The 18,066-nt window shown below is 35.6% G+C and overlaps 1 protein-coding gene and 1 long non-coding RNA gene across 4 annotated transcripts in view; one reads left to right on the top strand and one right to left on the bottom strand.

Annotated features, from left to right (window-relative positions):
* Window positions 1-2,246: 2,246 nt before the first annotated feature.
* Window positions 2,247-5,365, bottom strand: LOC124281821. The gene is made up of 3 exons (XR_006899983.1): window positions 5,209-5,365; window positions 3,095-3,199; window positions 2,247-2,471 (listed from the first exon to the last, which is right to left on the bottom strand). It is a non-coding gene; the product is annotated as an uncharacterized LOC124281821 (long non-coding RNA).
* Window positions 5,366-5,597: 232 nt separating this feature from the next.
* LOC124281816 (cytosolic carboxypeptidase 2-like) overlaps window positions 5,598-18,066 on the top strand; it is a 95,567-nt gene continuing 83,098 nt past the window's right edge. Inside the window, exons 1-3 of one of the 3 annotated variants that reach the window (XM_046717809.1) lie at window positions 5,598-6,180; window positions 6,807-7,045; window positions 9,258-9,312. In XM_046717809.1, the coding sequence (XP_046573765.1) occupies window positions 7,004-7,045; window positions 9,258-9,312 (97 nt within the window). In that variant the 5' untranslated portion in view covers window positions 5,598-6,180; window positions 6,807-7,003. The remainder of the gene's footprint in view (window positions 6,181-6,806; window positions 7,046-9,257; window positions 9,313-18,066) is intronic. The other 2 variants (XM_046717810.1, XM_046717811.1) reach the window with 2 other exon arrangements.

The raw sequence follows: 18,066 nt of genomic DNA, 5'->3' as shown, positions 1-18,066 counted from the left end.
TTGTGTGAAAATATATTCCATAAATTGTGTTGGCTATAGCATGTTGCATACTTTTATAAGTGAGATAGATGGAAGCTTATATTTGTGGGGGTTAGTTAAAGTGCATAAATAAGAGGCCAGCCCCTGAATATTTGTGACCAGCAAAGGGTTATACTTCAACCATGGATGAATAATATATCTATTTGTAGACATGTACAAGTGTTTTGTTTTGTTTTGTTTGTTAAAGCAAGATTGGGGAAAATACTTCAACAAGAAAAAATGAGATTACTGGAAGTAGGGAGTAAACTTCATGTTCTGGATTTGTGGTTGAACTTGAACTTGGCCATGATCGAACTAAACATTTGAAGGGCCCTAAGTGTTGATTTACCTAACTGTCGGCTATATTCAGCTATGTGGTGTTCCAGTATGAAGCAGGAAAACTGGTACATAAAGGGTGGGTTCATGGGGACCTTAGACCATATTCGGAAATCTGGACATGAACTGTCACAAGTCTAAAACATTTTAGAAATACGCACTTTAATGAAAACTTTGAATGTGTGATGCAACTACGTGGAACAACTCATCTGACTGGGGCATGGCATCACATGCGATCAAAGTCAAGACATGGAGTCTGACCAGACAATGTCAATTTGAATCATTTGCTACGAGCACAGGTTATACAGGACCAATTCTATCCCAGAATCCTCACAAAAATCCTTTTGCTTTGAAATAATGGTTGCCAGTCCACCATTGTCAACCCAGAGACAAACTGTGGTTCAGTGGAATCGGTGTTACAAACCATTTACCAAAAAGACTATTTTCCATGCTGACACCTATAGATGTCAACATTTTGTGTTTGTCTTAAAGCCGCAATAAAATCCTTTCCAAGGGGGTTTTCTGTTCTAATGGCAACTTTACCCTAGAAAAAGACCAGTTTTACTTCCTGTGTTCAACATTGCAGATGTGACATGAGGACTTACTCAACAACATCATTTGAGTGTCTAATGGGATGTCACTCGTACACTTTCCTCACTTAGCAATGTTCCAGCTATATGACAGTGCTTTGTAAATAACCGAATCTGGACAAGAACTATCATGTGAGTGATATGAACATTGCACATGGTCATGGAACAATGTCGCCCAATCAACCATTCTGACTACCCAGTCCACAAATTTATCATTGGGGACATATTTTGAACCAAGATATGGAGAGACATACTTTGATGCTGAACATGAACACCATTTGCTCACGTCTACAGATGAAAGTCAGAGAAACAGTGTTTAAGCAGTTAAAATTGTTCATGTTCAAATTTGGGATATTTTCTTTGTTAATCTGGGGATACTTTTCTCTTGTGCAGAAGGTGTTTCATAAACACAGGCGGGCCAACATACAATTTAGAGGGTTTGAGCATTGGTGATGGCGCAGGTGTTTGAAAACTGGGGGTCTAATAATATTAAACCATTGAAAGAACGTCTATGATGGTTACATTTCACTACAGGCAATTCTTCAGGATGGTTTTCGTGTATACTTGAACATTGCTTAATTATGACTGGTCCTCCAGTTTGTTCAAGAATGCCCGTATATAACAATCGCATCAATTTGTTAACTGATTCTCAACTATATTATTTATTAATGTGAAAGCATGGTCAAATTTTTGAAGCAGCTTGAAGATATTCCTTTGTGTTTCTACAAATGATCAATAAAGTGCTTTATTTATTGTATTTATTAGTTTGTCTTTCCTTATCTGGAACCTTGCTTTCCGATAGTCTGACCAGCAATAACCAACCAGTGAAGGTTCAAATTGATAATTAAAGTGGACAAGTGGAGAGTTTAATTCTGGACACTGCAAAGATCATAAAGTTTAACTGTGTTCATATTAAATAAAGCATCATTTGTTGATAGCTATAACAAAACCATGACCAGTCATTAATTTTGAGATAATTCACCTTAACATGACAAGGTGAAATTGAGTTTAGCATCTCATTCAAGATTTTTGTACCCAAATAATGTCCATGAACAAGTGTGGATGCATGTACTTGTCATGCCTAATGTTGGTTTTATATTGCCCACCCAACTATCTTATGCAGTAATGGTGAAGAACTCCACCTGGCAGGGTAGCAAAGACCTACTTCCAATGTCTTTTGTAATGACATGGATATCCTCAAGAACATGTGTGATCCTTTTACTGTATCTCTGATTTGAAAGTAAAGCAGCATTTGTTGCTTATCACCAATTGATCAAGTTGTCACAATAAAATAACACACTCTAGACTGGAAGCATTTTTATTCACACAATCCTAAGTTGATGAAAACTGAATCCCTTAATACATGAATATCCATGATGTTGCCAAAAGAATCCAGTAAAGGGAAACAACTGGACATGTGAACAACTTCCAGCCCTTGACGACAACAACAGAGTCAATGTGTCACAAGTGACAGGCATTTACATCTTCAGCTTGGTACGTCTCCAATGACGCCTCTTGGCGTTGTACCTGAAATAAAGTTAAATGCCTCGCTTTATGCTATATCTATACAGTAGGAATATCTATGGACTGTAACATTTGAATAAAACAGCCATGAATAACAGCATAGTATCTTCCTTTAGCAGCACGTGGTATTTCACAGAAAATTCTGTGAAAATAGTATTCTTCAAACTGACTTTCCCTTAGGTTTCTGTATACTGCCCCTCACAAACATGATCACAAGTGTGTGTGTGTGTGTGTGTGTGTGTGTGTTCCTACATCTTTCTACAATCCATATTCAATGCTTAAAAACACTAATCTTCCTAATCAATGTGATTACTGAAAGCTTAATTCAGAAAAGAAAATCAAAGAACATGAAAGACTAGCAAGCTGGATGTACTGCATAGTTTCTACCATCTCCATTCTACAGACATTTCTGGAAAACCAACATCCAAAGAACATCACTGCCTCACAAACTTACAAACAGGTGAACGTTGTGCACTGACACTGTTTTGAAAGATCACAACACAACTTGTTTAAAATATTCTCAACTGTTTCTACAACATCTATTACTTTCTCAGAACTTAGCCTGATATCCTTAATACCAGAACAGGTTGCAGGTGTCTAACACTACTAGTATGAAATTAATTTACCTTATTGTGTTGCCAGTCTTCATTCTGACCCACTGGGGGGATTGGCCTATTCTGTTTCATTTTCTTGGCCAGCTTCATCTTAATCCGGAAACTCTTGTGGGCTCCCTGTAAACATAAAAAATTTGATTCGGTAACAAGGTAACATGGCAAGGTCTTTAGTTTTAGATGCAAAACATAACTTTTTAAAAAGCAATAAATTCAGCATACAAGATATGCAATTGTAATGGTCAAAGGGTTTTATTGGAAGGTGCCAAGACCAATTTAACTATAAAATGCCTTGAACAGGTTCGGTACAACCCCCGAATGGGTACTTGAGCCCGTTCGGGAACTAACATCACGATCGGGATAATAAAATCGCCCCCAAAGCGATTAAAGTATGGAAACGTATTTCAGCAATAAATCATGGTTTTAATGTATGTTAATTTCAGGTGAACATGAGGTCACAACTCCATATGTGTAATATCATTATGCTATTTGACTTCGCATGTAATTAATATTAACATAAGTATCATCGCTTCATCATCTAGTTGTCTGTAAACTATCATATTTTCGTTTACAAAGCAAACATATTTTCGTCCCCTTGAATTACTAACCTTTCAAGTGCAATGTACAGTGGCATGTTCAATGACATGTATGGATTCATAACAAAAAATTCTACTCATGATCCTTTTATTATTTGAATCTTAATTCTGGTTCAGATGAAGCGTGAAATCATTATGTCGCAACTGCGCCTCCATAGTTTTTTGCTGGTGTGCCACTCCAGTTTAGATTATTGCCCTTTGTAGGCAAACAGGGGGAACTTGGCAGTTACTTCCGGATAAGACTGAAAGTGTGGTGAGTGACAAGTGCATTTGAGCTAAAATTACAGCATAAAATGACATACTTAATATATTTTGAGAGCATTATGTGTGTAAGTTGTGCAAGGGGTCCTCTGTTTTGAGGGGGTAGCGCCCAAAATGCGGCATCATTTGGAAACTTGCGTGTAACCATAGAGGTTTCGTTGACATTTTTAACAACTCACCATAATGCGCAGATGTGAATTGCCGCTTGGGTGGATAAAAACATGGTTTTTCTGCGCTGCGGTTTGAGGGCGATTTTATTATCCCGATCGTGATGTTAGTTCCGAACCTGTTGAATACTTAATTCAATGGGTGCTACAGCTCTAGAATGGGAACATGTAAGACTTCTGCCCGTATTCCCCCCTAATTTTTCACTTTCATGATGAGGAATAATTTCTTTGAGTGGCATTTGTAGAAGTTGTTCTAATAGAATTAAAGTATGTTCTAATACAATTAAAGAAACATGTTAAAACTCATCCTTATCGGACGAGGAATATATATCCAGGTGATATGATTTGACTGGAATGAAATTTAAGGGGGAATACAGGCGGAAGTCTTTCCTTATATTTATAGGCAGGTTCGCTGCCAAAGCAAAGCAATGTGGTGATGATATAATGGAACTCATTGGAACTAAGCCCAAGTCTGTTGCCTTACATTATGTTTGCATGACTTCTTGCAAATTTTTAAATTTAAGTACACAGCCGGGGGGGGCTCACTTAGTAAAGAAGACAAACTACATGTGTGAATGACTAACAATAAGTTATATTCCTGTGTTGATGAGTCAGTGGCTTATATTCTTGTGTTGACAAGTCAGTGCTTATGTACTGGTACAGACATAACTTGCAAAATAACAAATATTGGTTAAATATCGCCATTTGTTACATTTATGACCGCATGCACTGATACTCAGAAATATCTTCGTGAGGTGCAAGTTGCTCGTTACAAATCAGCGCATGGGTATTAACATAAAATATTCTAGACATGTATAATATCGACACTGCTCATCTGGATAAATACCATAAACAACATGGTTACAATACTTTTATGTCAATAAACAGAGCGCCTGAAAAAATAACTAATGCAAGTGTTGTTGTAATAGTGTTCCAGTTTTCGTGTACATAACACGTTTACTGACATCAATCCTTCATTAATACGAAGCATCAGAATATAATCTCTACAAAATCGCAATTAAATACAATTCACAATGTCATTAAATATCATATTTATCTGTTGTTTTCCCACAGACTCCATAAATAAAGGAATTATTTCACACACCATTTTGTGCACCTTGCCAATATGGCCGATATGGTGTAAAGAGATCGGTTGAAGCTACGCAGTGAATAATGTGATACACCAAATAGTTTCGGCTAGAGTCCAAATTCAGATATCTATCGAATTATAAATCCAACACACAATTATTCATATATATTCAAGATGATATTTTGGTATTGAGTATTTTCTTAATGTGAGTGCGGCATTAGATGGCAACGTGCGTAGGGATTTTAGTTTCATTGAAATTAATATGTTTTAAAAAACATCCTAATATCTAGCATGGTCATATTCAACACAAATTGATACTATTGTCATTTCATTTTTAAACTGTTTATCAACTGTCTATGTACAGGTTATCATCACTATCTGCGAACTATTTTGTTATGTGAATGTCGCATGGCGTCGTTTGATGTTGTTCGGTTATGGAGTTGGGTAATGGAAACTATAGTGGCCGATCTGTCACGAAACTGACACGAGAAGACCACGTTCGTGCAAGCATGCAATCAAAACACACAGTATAGCAAGAATAACTGCTTTTGCTTCGAACACAATCATTGTCATTTTCGATCTGTAGTTTTAGCATACGAAAAAAATATTTAAACTTTCAGTGAAACCTCAGGAAGACAATATCTGCAGATCGACACACTACAAATAAGATGGTGTTTTTTCCCGTGCTATTATAAGTCGAATAGATTATGTAAATGACATAAAAACTGTTGTATGAGTTACACCTATGTTTCTGAAACACATCAAGTCCTTTAAGGTTATCTCATAGGGTCGGAATGATATGTCTATATTGTACGACCCTTGTAGTAGGCACCTGTTTGTTTTTGAATGTAGGGAATCATGCATTCTTAAATTGATAATCTTTGTTCATAAATACACAATGTTGATGATGTACTAAGTGTAGCAAAGGAGTACTCGCAATTGAAGTTTCATGCATCAAATATTGGTGTGTGACTAAGCCAATAATCAGTAAGCAAACTTTCTTTCAGTATAGTAAGCTGAGATAATAAAATATCTCCATATAAGTAAAACGTCTAAAAGACACAAAATGTGTGCACAGCAGGAAGGGAATTTGGGAATTGAACCAGCTGTGGTTATTTTATCACTTTTAGTTAAATGTATATACCTACTACCAGTACAATAGAAAGTCTAATAATTAGAGTATTTGCAGACACACTGTGCCAAGAGAATGAATAGTGCCTTAAGTCTTTTGTAATTATCTTAAAGCAGTCATAAGAGGGCACATCATATGTAAGCCTGAGTTCTGAGTAGAATATTGCATACAATATCTATTGTTCTTTTTAGGGAGCAAATGAAAAACAAATGAATTGTGAAGCCTAAATAAACTTCACTTTAGTCAGCCATTGTTAACATAAGATATCAGATGTCATCAATTTGTGACATCCTGGACAATACATGATGTCATAATGCCCTCAACAGTGGAATAGTGTGATGTCTCATAGCTTCATCTGTCAAGTCAATACTGAAATTGTTCAACTACAAATGTGCTAATATATGTGTCAAAAAGTTATGAAACTCATTCTTTCTACCCTTTCAAATAACGTGTGACAATATTTCATATGTCACTTTTCTAGATTCCTGATATTGATGTTTGATGAAGATACACCTACAGGACCATATCAACCACAGTATTTTCCAAAAACAATTCTTACTCATCTGAGTCATAAGTACCAGTGCAAACTAGATTTCATTTAATGGAGTGACGTTGCATCTTGTCTTGGAAGTGGTGAGTCTGTATCAAGATTATCAATTACAGTCCCCAGTACGGAAGATGTTTCCAACACGACAAGACACAGAATATGAATTTGACTTGGTAAGAATGATTTTTCTATGGATAAATGATAATATGTGAATATACCATTTTAGAGTTGATGTTTCTTCTCTGGTTTCCCACAGGTATTTCGGGTTATGAGTGATCACAAGCAACTCGACCCATGAAGATCTGGGTTAGAATTAGTCTTCAGTAACCCATGCTTGTCGTAAGAGGCAACTAATGGGATCGGGTGGTCAGGCTCGCTGACTAGTTTGACACATGTCATCGTATCTCAACTGCATAGGTTGATGCTCATGCTGTTGGTCACTGGATTGTCTGGTCCAGACTCGATTATTTACAGACGGTCGTCATAATGCTGGAATATTGCTGAGTGCAGCGTTAAACAACAATATACACAAGCAACTCATAACAGTTGACTTGGTTGGTCGTTGATTCCATGTCATCATATCTTTGTCATTGCCTTTAATATAAATCACTGTATTGTCTGGTCCAGAATGTATTATTTACAAGTTACCATATAACTGGAATATTGCAGCAATATCGTAGCATTACACTATGCAGTGATTTTGATTGACAATTATCTTTAGGACAACTTCCTGTAGGGCTGTCTAAAAAAGATTGATCAAGAAATATCTTCAATATTAAAAATTATTAAAGATTATCTGTAAGAAAATAGTGTCACTGATAATACCGTCCAAAAACTTTTGTGATAGAATACAATTTTAATTTACTGAAACAATACACAAAGTTAGGCTTTTAATCATGGGCTGCTTCTAAATTATGTTCAGGATGCTGTTTTGTTAGAACCCATGCATAAACATGTCATCGCTCACCAGTGGTGTGGAATATATGTATTTCTTTCAGACATTTATTGGCATTATTGCTCAAAGTTACTCCTCCAATATTTATAGATAATTGATCGATATCTAGTTAACAAATATCAATCTCTATGATCTATTTTGATAGTCAGCCCTAGCTTCCTGATTATGACAGGTCATGCTATATGTTAAAAATTATCATTGATATAAAAGGAAATTTTCAATAAGTCAACACTAAAAGAGAAAAAAAGAGCATGTTATTGAATAGATAATGATTCATACATATCATAAAATATCTTAATCGGAGTATTGCACAAAAAATTAGTGTCTTTCAATTTGTTATATGTTATAATTATTCTATGATATTTGTATAGCACCAATATCCAGCTCAGCTGCTCAAAGGCGCTTTGTTTTTCCCTCAATCATACGATGTCAATCTCAACGGCACATCATATTTTTCAATCTCAACTCCCTGGGGATCATACAACTCTTGCAGCCACTAGGCGCACCAAGTTAATGTAGCTTTCCCATCCTTACGAGGTACCCATTCACAGCTGGGTGGACTGGGACACACAGTCACAGTACTTTGTCCAAGTTTTACTGCATGTTGCCGTACCCGCAACTAGGTGTTTGCACGTATTCATGTGGCCACCATCTGGTCATTTACCAAATGATTCGTGGATGTGACAAAACTGACAGAGTCTGCACACAATGTTGACTCCAAGGTTTTTACACCAGGTCACAGGTGGGCTCGATCACAGCACCTTAAGCTCGCTGGATCACTGGCCTGGCGCCTTAGATCGCTCGCCCACCGCATCCATGGTCTTCATGGTTTCATATAATGGAGTAATTTCATTTAACTTTGCGTCATGTCAAAAACATGAGTAAAAGTAGGATTATGTCATATGCCGAAGGTTTCGGTGTTAGGGTAATGAAGCTCTGTTTTGTTCATTTCTTTTCTGTCCTGACTAGACTATTGAATAAATATTGATTTCAGAAGGCACTTAAACACTTTTTTCCATCTAAACTGACACTTCGTCTCTCAGTGTAATATTGACAGAAACAAACAATTCCTTTTTAATTGAAAGGGAGATTCTTGATCAAATCTAGACTTGCTTCATTTGGGGTTTTAGCATTGCAGAAAAGGCAAGGCAGAACGGAATTATAAAATAATGTCGTTCAAAGGCTGTAAGACAGGCTAGTACTCATCAAATACCAGGTAGAAAAGAAGTTTCGTCATGGCTGAAAGACAATTACAGTTTTAACACAGAAGCCTTAAAGAATCTGGCCTATAGACTCATGAAATAGACATCATTATTCAATTAGTTTAAATATTTGATACCTATTTCCACAAAGTAATTACAGATTGCTATTAGCTCATCTTTGACCGAGATGATATGTGATTGACATCAGCTGCTATTGATCTGTTTCAGAACCCCTATGAAAGTTTCATGAAGAGGCACCTCCAGCACTATGGCTACTATACAGGTGAGTGTAATTACGATGTCAATTTCAAGAAATCAATCAAAATGGCATTGTGGGCGCACCTGCCACAGGGCTTGAAGTGGAACATGTTGCATGAGGTTGATTTGTTACTTCATTTCGTGTATTTGGATAAATACAAGAGTGGCTGATTTTGCTGAAACAAAGTGTTAGTCGTTAGTGTCATCAAGTTGATTTGATTGAAATTGGTTCAACTTTCGTAGCATTTCTTATTGTTGCTGTTACAAAAACAACTACTAATAAACAAAAGATGCTAGTGAATCCTTGGTTTAGTGAATGTTGTTGTAAGCAATATTCTAACTATATCATGTTGGGTAATGTCTCTGAAAAAATGATCATACATTACAAAAGCTATATTCTATTTAACAAAGAACCCATTCTTTACCCCAATACGAAAATACTGAGGTTTGATGCCTCGTTCAGGGATTGGGCTAGAGAACTTTGACAATGGGCCCTTTTCAGGATTATTAGCCATTTTCTGAATTTAGAATGGGCCACTGCCCTTGTATCAATGTATGTTTGTATGTAAGTTATGTATGTATGCATACCTGTACTGTTCAGTTAACTTAAAATGTATACGTTCGTATGTGTGTACATACTGTATGTTTATAATGTTTTTATATCATTTGACAATGTACAGAAAGTGAGACTTAAATACACACTCACTCACTCTCTCTCTCTCTTTCTCTCTCTCTCTCTCACAATAGTAAACTTAAAAATTTTAATGGGCCATTTTTTATTCTAATGTGCAAAATGGCCCATGGCCCCTGCCTTTCCCAAACCCTGCTCGTTCCTCATTCATCACCTCTTACGACAAGCCTGGGATGCTGAAGACCTATTCTAACCCGGATCTTCATGGGTGTGATTCATAAACACATGATTACCGTTGTACAATGGGACAGTTCTATCCACCAGATCACAGAGGTGGTCTAGCTACATCTTTTAACACACAGGTGTCTTAACTCATGTTAATTCTATAAAAACATGCTAAAGAACATCGATCTAATAACACATGATAACAAGAAGCTTGTTAATGCAGCAGTAATATCACTGTCAGTTTAATACAATAAAACCTCATTTGGCAGGACCCCCTGAATTCTGGTCAATACGTGTTTAGTATGTCTTTTTAGAATGAAAGGCTGCCATATAACTGGAATATTGTTGAATGTGGCGTTAAATTTCAAACCAACCAGCCAGCCAGTATTTATTTATTCAAGCAGCTCCTGTTTTTCACTACTGTTTTATACTGTTATAAACTGCCTTATGTATATCACAAGAATTAGGGGCAGTGGCATAGCATAGTGGTTAAAGCGTTCGCTCGTCATGCCGAAGGCCCGGGTTCATTTCCCCACATGGGTCCAATGTGTGAAGCCCAGTTTTAGTTTTCCCTGCCATGATATTGCTGGAATATTGCTAAAAGCTGTGTAAAAGACACAAGAACTAGGAAACAAGAACTGGGAAACATTTATATTAGAACTTTTTGAATCATAAGATTATTGATCTTTTCAATGATAAAGTTTTTGTTTTGTTTTAAATAGTTGTGTATTTGGTAGAATGACCAGGTTCTGTTTGTAACCAAAATATTAAATGCAAAATATGAAATTATATGTATCAGTCCCATATGAGCTAGAAAAAAAAACATTTTAATACCCGCAATCAAAAGTTATGTTAACTTGAACAAATCATTTATAACATGGATAATAATTATGAAAAATGTGAAAATTTACTTACCATACTGTGTTGTCCATCCGAACAAACAGAAATTAGAGGGAGCTGTCATCACGTGGGTGTAATCCCCTGCCCTTGTTAGTAACTAACCACACCAACCACGCTAACCCTCCGACATGTAAAACGCATGGCTACTTCACATATCAGTTTATCATAACAAGAGCACACCCAGGGGGATAGGAGGAATTCAGGCAAGGGAATGAGGATATATCAGACTCTTAGTCAATCAAACTCGCTGGAAATCATTGATAAGATTAGCAAAGGACTTATTCAACATTGCATGTGGTCGGCACTGGGTTGGAGGAGGGTCGCGGCCAGATTAGAGCTGATTAGGGACTTAGGTAGCACAGACTAAAGCGGCTATGAGTTACTGGAGTGTGAAATGCCACAATGGCTAGACCTTTGCTAAGTATCTTTGTATCACAGTGATTAGAGGTTGCAGGATTACGAGTGAGGAGCTAATGTATTGCTTATTGGCTGCAAGTCACCTGTGGAAATTGGTGGTGTTTGTTTGTGAAATGTTATATTTTTTATAACATTGGATGTGTATTTTCGGTGTTTGATCATGGAGGATTACCAGGATGTGGACTTGTCATTTAGACCAAATGGTACGGATATATCTCCACGTAAGATATATTTTCTTGTTTTGTATTTCTGTTGGGTAGATTCCTGAAGGATTTGACCTTTTTTTCATTGATAATTGTAAGGTTTGTATTTCTAAAGAGGATCTGTTTGTATTTAATTTCCTCATTCAAATACAGTTTTTAATGACATTCATTACTGAGACGATTATTGTCATTGTTTTAATAGATACAAATTAGTCATATTTGTATGTAATTAACTATAATGACCATTTTACCCAAAGGTTAATGAATGAATCTGCTCATTTCAGTTTATTAATGACTGGAAACTGTTATTTATGATCATATGGTCAACATGTCTTTACAGATTAAAATATCTTGTAATTGTACAGAGTACACGTTTGAACAAGACAAACCAGGGTAGTTACTGTACTGCTGCAGTTTGATGCCATTCTAATGTGAATGAAGGTCCAAAGTGAGACACAACTCACACTTTGGTTCCTTATCAACATGATCTTACTGACAGAGGAACAGATAATCTGCGTATCTGCGTAATTAGGCTAATATTTACATGAAAATTCAATTCCTATTTAGTCTATTGCGTACAAGTATGCTTGAATTTTTCTAAATACTCAGTAAATTTGACCTTCATGCGTACACGTACCGGTGGATAGATAAAATAACTGAGGTGTATTGAGAGGTTCTATTTCAACATATGAACTTGGCAACTTGCAGTCTTTCTTATCGTTTACAGATCAAATGTAAATAACAAACAGGTAAACCAACATTTAAACTCTATTATATTTTTACATTTAATGGAAAATGGCAAAATACCCAATTGAGTTTGAGTGAGGTGGGTACAATTTATTTGGTTACTCAAAGAAAAATTAGATACTGTCAATAGCAGGTATGGGATCCAGAAGATGCAATGACATACTGAAACCTAGGATCCATGCTTACAATAAGCTTCTAAAGGTATTTAAACCAAATTTGACCCCACATGATAGTTTTCTGTTGAATCAATGATTTGATCTTTAGCAAAGTGTGAATAGTATATATGTTATGGTTCTGAGTACAGCAATCTTAAAATTAGGTTGTATAGTTAGGGATTCTTTCTTCCTTTTCTGTACAAGTTATAGTATGTAAGGTATCCTGTTGATCAATTAATTACAAATAATTACTGTTTGTTAGCGTATGAAGTTCGGATATATTGTGAATTAGAATCTGTGCTGATTTTTCCTTAAACCTTAGAGATAATCACAAAACTTGTTATATCTTTTCATAAAAAATACCTGTTCTCATTAAAATGTTGCAATAGATATCCGTTGAACACTGTGTTACGATATACCTGTATACTGGTGAAACTGTGCTGTCCTACATTTCACTATAAGTAAAAAGAACAGAAAAATTGCTAATGGAATTGTGTACTGTTGACATTTTGATTGAACAATATACAGAGCCCATGTTCACCAGACCACTAGTAAAATCTAATTCTTCACAAAATGTTGTTCACAATATACTTTTGACTTCAAGTGTATATCATTCAGAAGTTTTCTATCGGTCTGAGGCTTAACCCATTAGTTCAAAGCCAGAGTTTTGTAAAGTTATGTTTGTTCTAGAGCATTAAGAATATTAGCCTCACTAAAATGAAAATCTGACTTTATAGCTCAACAGTCTCTAAGATGTCTTATATCTCCGTTCAAAACCATTCATGTAAACACTTTGAAGAAAAAGAATATATGTAGGGTATTCATTAATTGCTTTTTATGATTCCATTTAACTTGCCCAGATAACGAAACCAACAGATATACAGAGTCAACTTCAAAGACTACTGATAGGGTGAGATAAGTTCTCTGAGTAAATGTTCGGTCCCAAGTTGACTGAGGGCATTGTGTCCATTCAATCTGCTGCATTATTAAAGGCTGGTATTCAATGCCCCTTGCCAATATACCCTGATACTCTGATAGTATAGGGAAACTAAGTATTGTTTATACCAGTCCCACAGTTAAGTGCCATGAGAGCTGATTCTGCAAGCTACGGCACTGTCTCGTATAGGTGTAACACTTACAACAAGCTAAAGATAATGACAAGACATCAGGCAATCTGTCAATTATAAGCTTAGGTGTGCATACAATAGTTGCAGCTTGTGTTTAACACTGGAACAGTATAATGACAGTTTGTGTTAGAAGATAGTTTATCTAAACATATTCATTATAAATATTGTTGATTTCAGGTTTATATTACCCGTGAAGATCCAGGTTAGAATTGATCTTCAGCAACCCAATATTGCTTGTCATCAGAGGCAACTTATCGGGTGGTCAGACTCGCTGACTTGGTCATCATGTTGATCACTGGATTGTCTGGTCCAGACTGGATTATTTACAGACCGCTGCCATATAGTTGGAATACTGCTGAGTGTGGCGTTAAACACCAACCAACCATCAGGTTTATATTTCCTTTTGGTAGAATTAAACATACTAGGGCAGATTAAATAAATTTTTGGCTTTTTTATCTGTCAAGGGTGTGAAGCAGCCAGCAACTGGTTGTCTAAGCCAAATCAGTTAAGTTTCTCTTTTACATATATCCTTGGTGCATAGCTTGGTAACAGGAATCATATATTATTATAAAAGATGACAGCCTGAATAGATTATCTAAAAAGCAAAAACAGAAAAAAATGGAATAATAACTTCAAGGTATTTTGAAATCAGTGGCTTGTGCAGTTTCTTATATTTCCATATTGTCAAAGGGTAACCATGTCCATGATGATATGAAATTGAATTTGTTAGTCAGCTGAAGGTAAATACCTCCCCAAAATATGATTTTAATCCCTGTTTTGTTTAAGTATGTTTTTCTTATTTTCTCAGTCTGTATTTAACAATGCATTACCAATTAAAGGGTATTATTACATTAGGCCAGACCAATTTTATTTCTTGTTTTACGGATCTACCGGTTATATTTTTTCAGGAATAACCAAAAATTATTTTATTTTTCCCCGCTTAAAAAATAAAGATTTAATATTTTTATTGGCCAAAAATGTAAATGTGGAAGAAAATGTGTTTAGATTGTGTTTTTTTCCCATATAGACTTCATAAATTGCCAAAAGTAAAGATTTTTTTATATTTTTCCCCGCTTAAAAAATAAAGATTTAATATTTTTATTGGCCAAAAATGTAAATGTGGAAGAAAATGTGTTTAGATTGTGTTTTTTTCCCATATAGACTTCATAAATTGCCAAAAGTAAAGTACTTTTAGTATTTAAAAGGTATATTACTTTGACTGGTGATTTCTATTTTTATTGTAAAATCCGTAAAACAAGAAATGAAATTGGTCTGGCCTTAGCATTATTTGAAATTATATATGTGCAAAGGAGAATATATAACCTTAAGGTCCAGAAGAAAGGTTTTTGAGGTCACTAATCTAAATATTATTTTTCAAGGACCACAGGACTTAGCTTTGATTCTAAAACTCCTCTCTCTCCTGACGTATGTAAATATGGTAATCTCATTAAAATTATAAATCAGGTCATACATGTCTTATATTAAATTCATGCATGACAATTATGTGGTTTTTGTAAAACAAATTGTTAAATTGATTGATTTCAAAAATTCAAATATGTTCAGAAACATTTTTACAAATACTGATAATTAGTCACTTTTTTGTTTTAACTCATAACCAGTGATTGATAGATTTGGGTCACTAGTTATGATGATATTGACAACACGTCTATTTTAGGGATCATGAAATAAGTAACATGCTAAGCAAACATTACACACAACACTGCACTTCCATTCACCACTTTATAGTGAGACACTAGGATCAATTGGCAGGTGTCAGTTAATAATTATTATCCTACTGACAGCACACCTGTTTCAATAAGCGTGAAATATGCGACATTTGAAACAGGAAGATGATTTGTCTCCAACAGGTAACTGACACAATAAATTGCAATGTCTGTCAGGTAATCATTGTACTTGACACTGGAGTAACTCCGTAGTTTATCGGGTGTTGTTGATATTGGAGACGTCATGACTACACCGTGACAAGCAGTAACTTTTGTGTCAACTTCATTAACTGTGTTAATAACTGGATGACAGTGAGTCATGATCATTCTAAATGGTCCTAGTCATATTTGATTTGATCCTGCACAACTAACTGAATTGGGTTTAAAGCCGTTTGGAACAGTGTTCCAGTTATGTTGGAGTATGTGAGCTTAAAGGCACAATGTCACACCACATTTCTCTAAAAATGCATAATACATTTCTCTCAATAATACTAACTATCAGCCCTCATGGAAGCTACCATATAATTTATTCCAAAAAGAAATTACTTATTTAGATTACAAAATGAAATTAAAAAGTTTGAATGAATTATTGCAACATTACATTAAATCGACTCTTGTACCCTCTTCTGGTCGAACATTATTTCAAGAGAACCATATACAGTTATGTCCCTTGGAACACTCTTTACGAATATCCTGTAATGCGACTTGTGATTGAGGCTAGTTCGGCAAACACACACAAGACCGTTTGCGACAGTTAACAATGTACAGAGCAATCATTTACATTCCATATATGGCAAGTGTTATCCGTTATGAAGCTGTTCACCTCGAAGTTTGAATTATCTTTCGGGGTGGTGGGGTAGCCTTGTGGTTAAAGCGTTCTCTCGTCACACCGAAGACCCGGGTTCGATTCCCCACATGGGTACAATGTGTGACGCCCATTTCTGGTGTGCCCCACCATAATATTGCTGGAATAATGCTAAAAGCAGTGTAAAACCATACTCACTCACTCAATTATAATTCAGGATAGTCGTAAGGAATAATAAGTCTTTTATTGCATCAATAGGAAGCTAAAGTGCATGCATATGCCCCCAATATATAAAATATAGACCAAATTATTAAAATTATAAAATATGTGAAATTCTGCCTTGAATGTGAGAGAAAAGCCCAAAGTGGGCAGTTGTCAGATTTTGGTGTTCGGTAAATAAAAGTACCAGAAAAAAGTCGTAAATTTGCCTAGGTAAAAAAGTCACCTTTCCATTTTCTAACAAGAAATGTATAGAAAAACAATGCTTTGTTAGTTTATATTTCTTCATTGTCACACATACAACTAATGTAAAGGTCTTATGACATAATGACATAATGACATACTGAAATGTTGATATAAAAATCATACGAAATGACTGCAGTTAACATTATAAGTTATAAGTTACATAATGCATCACATGATGACATGAGATAGTCTAGGCCTACTACTAAAGGACTTTTTTACCAAGGAATTTTTCCCCTATAATCTCAGATTTTTACCGTTTTTCTGAAACCCAAGAGAATGGGTATAGTGTGACAAACCAAGTAAACACAATCAGGGCAAATTTGAATTGCAGCTCTTTAGACATGTAGGCCACCACGCCCCATCACTTGTGTACAAAATAACTGCCTGCCTGCAATCCCAGTACTAGTAACATTAGGTAGAATGTATTTGACCTGCAGTCTGTCTAGTAGTAAATTTCAATGCCACACTGACTTTGACAATGTCAGTAATTTAATCATTGATTTGTGACTTTCTTATCTGAAAGCAAGAAGTACCTTTGTGATTATAAAGCTGTAAATGTTCAAGGCAAAGAGTAAAGTAAATCTCAGAAAAAATGATAATGTTTTAATACTCTTGCATGCAGGACATGCAACTTTTAAGAGGGGCTTGTTACATCAATAAGTCACCAACTCACCTGGCTTGTTTGAACCAGTGAAAATCTGGGTTAGAATTGATCTTCAGCAACCCATGCTTGTCCTAAGAAGCAACTAATGGGATCGGGTGGTCAGGCTCGCTGATTTGGTTGACACGTCATCGGTTCCCAATTGCGTAGACTGATGCTCATGCTGTTGATGACTGGATTGTCTGGTTCAGACTCGATTATTTACAGACTGCTGCCGTGTAGCTGAAATATTGCTGCGTGCAGGGTAAAACTAAACTCACTTACTCACTCACTCCGTGTATTTACCAAAAATAGAAATGGATACTGTTTTGGCAATTGGGGAGAGGAAAACGATGTGAGACAGATGCGTGGAGGTGAGGCTGGCAGGGTGAAAATCAAATAATTATTTCATAATGGCATTAAACCTTTTCATGTAATTAATCTGCATCTATCAATGTGTCATTTTCTTTTGCTTGTATAATTAGTATGTTTTCTTTAGTGCAAGTTTTTCGTTTAGTGCAATAGTTCTGAATCATTATGGTTGAAACACAAGAACTTTTAACAAATCATAAAACTTTATGGATAACAACTGACTCTGTGCAATATACAAAAATTGTTATCAATAAAGTCATATGCCTCGTTATTCACTCACTATTTTCAAGAATGCAGATCAAACAATTGCACGGACACTTGTTTGTAAATAAAATGACTTTCATAGTTATTTTCCTACAATAACATCA

Source organism: Haliotis rubra, unplaced genomic scaffold (genome assembly GCF_003918875.1).
Source record: "Haliotis rubra isolate DU_JTF1 unplaced genomic scaffold, ASM391887v1 Scf29, whole genome shotgun sequence".
Classification (NCBI taxonomy): Eukaryota; Metazoa; Mollusca; class Gastropoda; order Lepetellida; family Haliotidae; genus Haliotis; species Haliotis rubra.
The sequence above is the reverse complement of the archived record's forward strand: the minus strand, read 5'-3'. Positions and strand labels throughout refer to the sequence as shown.